Source organism: Dendroctonus ponderosae, unplaced genomic scaffold, assembly GCF_020466585.1.
Source record: "Dendroctonus ponderosae isolate FM_Combo_2020 unplaced genomic scaffold, Dpon_F_20191213v2 Dpon_F_20191213_9, whole genome shotgun sequence".
Classification (NCBI taxonomy): domain Eukaryota; kingdom Metazoa; phylum Arthropoda; class Insecta; order Coleoptera; family Curculionidae; genus Dendroctonus; species Dendroctonus ponderosae.
In genome coordinates this window covers 271929-278479 of record NW_026019116.1, presented here as the reverse complement: position 1 = coordinate 278479, position 6551 = coordinate 271929, and the positions used below count along the sequence as shown (strand labels likewise).

General features: G+C 37.3%; 1 protein-coding gene across 3 annotated transcripts in view; it reads left to right on the top strand.

The window, feature by feature from the left end:
* Positions 1-6551, top strand: part of LOC109537686 (calpain-C) — a 101547-nt gene that overhangs the window by 38833 nt on the left and 56163 nt on the right. For all 3 annotated transcript variants that reach the window (XM_019904534.2, XM_048669695.1, XM_019904532.2), the window contains exon 5: positions 3987-4121. In XM_019904534.2, coding sequence (XP_019760093.1) covers positions 3987-4121 — 135 coding nt within the window. The remainder of the gene's footprint in view (positions 1-3986; positions 4122-6551) is intronic.

Sequence of the window (6551 nt, the reverse complement as noted above, 5' to 3'; positions counted from 1 at the left end):
AAACATATCTACGCGTAGATCATGATGTTCTGTTAGAATCGCTGAAAACTGTTTTCCAAAATTCGCAGCGGGTAGTGTACAGCATCGATTTCTGTGGAACCCAGTAGCTGTCAAAACTTTCACATTTTTACGAATAACTCGGAAATCGCAAATTTTTCAGGTAAAACGTTTGACACAAACTTAACTTAAATTTTGNNGACAAATCTGAAAATGAATGAAAAAAGGGGCGGTTCCATTTAAAAAACCAAAGTTGGTAACTACCACACGTTTATGATACACCCCGTATATTGGAAAGTAATTTTAAAATGTGGACCTTTTAAACATGAAAAACTTTCGTAGGACGTATTTTCTTGTAAAGTTCATATTTACTGAGATATCGCACTTTGACGCACTAATGAGCACTCACACTCCACTGTAAACTACGCTTACATAACTTAAATACTTCTAAAGTATTTGATACGTGAAAATAACATTAGAATTTGATTAATGTCGTATTATTTAAAAAACCTTAAGATTTAGGCATTATAAACCTTATTAAAACAGACACTTATTTTGACCGAATCTAAAAATGCAATAATATACAGGACAATCCATTAAAAAGAACGCAACTTTGATACCTTTGGTGCTTTTGGGACACCCTGTACATTACAAAAATATTTTTAAAATGTGCGCTCGGTAGGCGTTGAACAATTAATAAAATAATACTTTTTAAAAATCACACGGTTTAGCCGCAATCTTCCGTGCCGTATAACGTGACAGGGTTACGTGACAGGTATATACAATAGGGCAGAAATGACCGCGGTGCACGGCCAAACACCACCTCGGCGGTGAGGAAAGGGTTTTAGTGGGTAAACAACTTAGATGGAGTCCCACATAACCCAGAGCGACAGACCACCAGCTGTGGGAGTGCATAAAGAGCATTTCCCAAAACTCACCGAAAAAAAAAAGAAAAAAACCCTGTATAGTAATGATATATAAGCCGCTTATCAAGCGAACGAAAAATGACCCAAAATAGTGAAAACCGCATGTTGATAATTTTTTGGCAACCGAAGATATCATTAATTTTTTAGCGAAAACAATATTTACCATTTTTACGTCAAGTATTCCATATTCTTGTCAAACGCGAAGTTTTCAGACTCTCTTTTAAAATGCCTTTTACAAACGAGGAAGCTTTTGAGATCTTAGCAGTTTATTTTGAATGCTTGCAAAGTGGAGTTATTGCTTCAAGAGTGAATGCGGCGCGTTTCCCGGGTAGACATCGATATAATTACAGATTTTTTTACTCGTCTTGCTCAGCGATTACAGACAACAAGAAAAATCCACCGTCCAGTTCTTCGAAGATTCTGTAGTGATCGCTCTGAGGAATGTGATAAATGTTTTGGCATATTTTGAATTCAATCATCATTGAAGTACTAGGTCAATTTCTATGGATTTGGGGATAACCCGGACTACCGTTCGTAGGATCTTGAAAGAACATAAGTAAATCAATAACATGGACAATATCTACTATTTATTCTTTTATTTTCAATGTTGTATATTTTAATACACTCTTATCTTTAAATGTGTAACGTTAAAGTTGTAGTTAAAACATTTTTTTAGACTTCATCCTTACCACGGTGTTCGTCACCAGGCACTGTCGCATCAGGATTTTGAAAGGTGTCTGGATCATTGCCATTGGCTACTAAATATGATTCGAGATGATCATCAGTCTCTCACAAATATACTTTGGACATATGAAGCTACTTTTAACAGCAATGGGGGAGTTAATTTGCATAATAGGCATTATTGGTCCAGGACAAACCCCCAATGGATGCAGGAAGTAGAGCATCAAGGGCGATTTAGTGTCAATGTCTGGTGCGGAATAATTGGGGGCCAAATTATTGGTCCATTTATATTTGAACAAAAGCTCAACGGAAATATTTATTTACACTTTTTACAAAATCAACTACTATTACTGTTGGAAGACATACCGTTGCGAAAGCGAGTAAATATGTTTCTTCAACAAGACGGGTGTCCGGCTCATTTCTCGCTAAATGTCCGTCGATTTTTAGACAACGCTTATTCTGGTAGATAGATAGGACGAGGCAGTTTATTTCCGTGGCCAGCTAGATCACCCGATTTTACGTGTATGGACTTTTACTTGTGGGAGAGAGTAAAAGATATTGTTTTCCAAAGTAGACTAACTTCCAAACAGGACCTAAGAGACAAAATTAAGGACGCAATTCATCACATTCCTGTCGCAGAAGTAGAGGGTGCTGCTTATCTACGAGAGACAGGCTTGAGCAATGCATTCGAAATGACGGAAAACATTTTGAGCACCTAAGCAGGCTTATATCCCAAGGGTGTATTTCATCCACAGGATACTCATAATGCTTTAAATAAAACAATCGTTTCTCTTAGGACTGATTCCTAGAGCTATTCAATTGCAATTTAAGCGTTGAATTTGGTTAAGCCAGCTATTAACAACTTTTTGAACCGTTATTTGACCTGTCCCCACCACTTTATTTGACTAGCTAGAACAATAATACTCCCACACGAAATAACTGAAAGTTTGGCAAGAATAGAATTAAAGTATTTGCAACCTACTTTAGCCTGTCCTAAACTGCTAAAAATCCGTAGTTAAAATTTACTATTGCAATTTCGCCCTCTAGCGGCCATTTTGCAAACTTGAAAGTTTTTTCCGGCCATTTCCCTGAGCCACTTTACTTATATTTTTTTACTACAAATCGATACGACTAATAGTATGTGACATGTGCCGACCACCTCTCTTAGTGGCCCACCCTGTACATTTTTTCTAAATGGAAATATTAACAGAAGAAATTCTCTATATTGGAGTGACGAAAACCCGCATACTTTTCGAAGACATACACAATGTTGTGAAAATGTTAATGTTTGGGCCGGGAGTCTTAGAAATGCCATTATTGGTTCTTTGTTTATTGACGGAAACTTGACACGCATGAGCTTGAAACTCAAATTGATGCAAAAGGTAAATCAGTTTTACAGGAAACTTAGTTAATATTCCAGCAGGACGGTGCTCCACTTCATTTTTTTCTTCCGGTCCGACAATGGTTAAACGAGTGATTCCCGAATAGATCGATTGGCAGAAGGGGACCAATTGAATGGCCTCCAAGATAACCTGATTTAACACCCTTAGACTTTTTTTTTGGGGACATCTAAAGCACATTCTTTATAAGACACAATCTGCTGATATTGATGTTAAAAGGCGAATTGCAGCAGAATGACGGTCAATTTCAGATAAAGCTTTCGGAAATGTTAAGGTGGAGTTCGAAAACAGACTTTATTATTGTTTACAGGAAAATGGACAAGATTTTGAACAACTGTTAAGATAGTGCCTAAATAGATCCCATCTGTTTTATTATGGAAATTTCTCTTCCGCAAAGAAAAAGTTAATTTTGTAGAAATAAATTAAACAATAAATGATATATCAATTGTCTTAACTAGATTATCGTTCTGTTATTCAACGATTTTAGCTACTCTTATAATCATTTGTACTGCAAGAAGAGCCAATGCAATAATTTTTGTGGAAGCACTAACCCGGAAACCAACATGACAGTGCGGGAAAGGTTAATTGTTTCTCCAACTTTGAAACGCTATTAGTAAAAAATCTCTGGACAAAAAGCAACAAAATAGGATACCACTGAAAGGCAATTGAAGGCCCTTTAAAACTATGTGCCACTTGGCCCCCATTCCGTCAGATTCGAAGGCGACATCTACTCCTCCTAGGGGGTTAAAGCAAGAAGGCTACAAATATGTATTTAAGTGACCCCTTACAAATAAAATTGACGTGTCTTTCCGATTTTTCATATTTGTAACTGCAACATTAAGGGTGGAATGTTTTCAAACTGACACCCTGTATATCTGTCGCAAACTGTTTTTATTTTTTAAGAATGAGTACGGGATATCGTTAAATATTTTCAAATTGTTGAATTAAGTTTTGTGTTCTTAAGAGCTTGTTTGAAATTTAGGATATGGTGGTGTGGAGAATGGTCTGAAGTACTGGTAGATGATAGGCTACCCACCGTGCACGGGCGACTTGCCTTTCTGCAGTCACAAAACTCTGATTATTACTGGCCAGGGCTGTTGGAGAAAGCGTACGCCAAGTAAGTATTTTAAAATAAAATTCACTTACTGAAAACAGTGAAAATCGATGTGTTCTTCTGCAATACCTTCAAAACCATTTGTGTAATTCTTCTTCTTCTTGTAATAGGGATTTCTCTTGGGTATTCTCCAACTTATGCTTCCTGTGATTTGGACGTCGCACTCTCCCGCCGTATTTCGGGTTTTTTTTCAGATGGTTGGGACATGTTGGGTTTTTGCGCTCCTGCTCATTCTAGCTACATGTTCCTCTCAGTATCCTGTTCTTGCTCTCACTCAACCCAGTATGTCTGGCATCTGAAGTTCCCCTTTTCTAATGTGGTTTCTCATTCTGTCCTGCAACGCTACTCCTCTTATAGCGCTTATAATTTATATTTCGGTTGTTCTGATTATTGACTTGTCTCTGATGCTCCTCTGGGGTAGATAAATATGGGGTTGACGCATGTTTTGTTGAAGGGCACTTTACTTTGCCTTGACATGATGTTGTTTCTTCAAATCACATCTCAAACAAGAGCCGAGAACTCATCATCAACAAGGATTATTCGGACGGTAGAGATGAGATCTCTAAGATCCATAGCAGGCTACACACTAAGGGACGACAAAAGAAAAGAAAACATCCGCAAACTTTGCGATGTCCAAGATGTAGTTAGATGGTCCCGAAACAGGCGTCGCGAATGGATAGATCATGTTGAACGGATAGACGACAGCAAATTGCCGAAGATTGCTAGACATGGTCTTCCAAGATCCAGCAGACCACCAGAACGTTCACCCATACGCTGACATGAAAAGTTGGAATTTATCATCCCATATACAACTCTAAGAAAGTAGACAACAAGGCAGATGCCTTACAAAAAGGAAGTATAAGAAGATATCACATCTCTTAAGCACCCGGTTATTCGCGCGGCCTTGTTTGTTTGTGCCGTCGCTTCTTCTGGTCGGTTTTTATCTCTTGATATGTTGGCGCCTAAGTATTTAAATTGGGATACTTAACTTAATTAACTCCTTTTATTTATTTACAATCTGTCCTGAGACAGTAAGTAAAAAATGTTAACATAAGAAATAACATGTGAGTGTTCACTCATTAGTAAAGCACTCTTACAAGCATGATCACTTATTTACAAAACATTTAAATTGAATGAACAATAGACTAGTTAAGTAATTCTAAATATTTACAAGTTGAACAAGTTTCTGCGTTTCCGAAAACGAGACACCACATTAGTATTATTAAGTAACTCTATTTCTTATTCATTTGGCTGTTTCGATAATCTGTTTTTGTTTTTTTAAAAGTAGTTTATTATTTGTTCTTTCACTGTGGTAATTTGAAGGTTTTTTCTGATAATTTCATAGGGTACGAACCATGGTGCTGCTACTATTTTTTATATTGTTTTGGATTGAAAACGTTCCATTATTTCAATGTTTGAGTCTGCTGCAGAGCCTCATAATTGGATTCCATACGTCCAGATCGGTTTCAGTATGCATTTCTACATTAAGATCTTGCTCTCAAGAGACAGTGCTGAGTTCTTATTGATTAGCCAGTACCTTTGTCTGATTTTTAAGCCTAACTGTTTCCGTTTTGCCCATATATGTGGTCACCATGTTAACCGACTGTCCAAGTGAATTTCTAGATATTTCAATTAGTCTTTATGAGTATTTCTCTTTATAGGTCTTTATGAGATAGTCTTTATATTATAGAGAGAGTCTTTATGAGATATTAATTATTTATTTTTACATTATTCAAATATAATTGGGACCTGGTGTATCTTCGGAGTGAGAAAGTTACATGAGTTGACTTGTCTGTATTTATGCTGATTCTATTGTGCTTGAGCCAGGTTTCCAGCTTTACAAGGTGCTTCTGCAACATTGCTGTTGCTGTCCGTATGAGATGACGTGTAGTGGGGAGTAAACCATCGTCTGCAAATGTTCCATTTTTTATGCTTTTTGCTGTTGGTGAAGCTGCTGTGAACAGTAAGTACAGGGTGGGCTCCAGTACGCTTACTTGAGGGACTCCAGCATTTATCTGCTGGAGTGGGCTGAAGTTGCTATTTATTTTTACCTGAAAGATCCTGTTTGTCAAGTACGATGCAATCAGACAAGCAAGCTTTGTTGGGAATATTTTTTAAATTTTATATATCAGGCTTTCGCGCCACACTTTGTCAAGGGCCTGCGTTACGTCAGGAAAGACTGCCTCGCAGTATTCTCTCCTTTCAAAACAATCTCTGATAGCGGTAGTGGTCCTTTGAACTTGTTCAATTGTTAAGTGTTCTGGCCTAAACCCAAATTGGTAAGCTGAAATAAGGTGAAAAAGTAATTTTCTCCCTTTTTGCAAATAGCTTAGAAACCGTGCTTCTCAGAACTAGGGCACCTTATAAAAACTGTCGTAAAATGAGACGTTAAATTTGAAATCGAGAAAAAAAATAGGGGGTTCCATTTGAAAT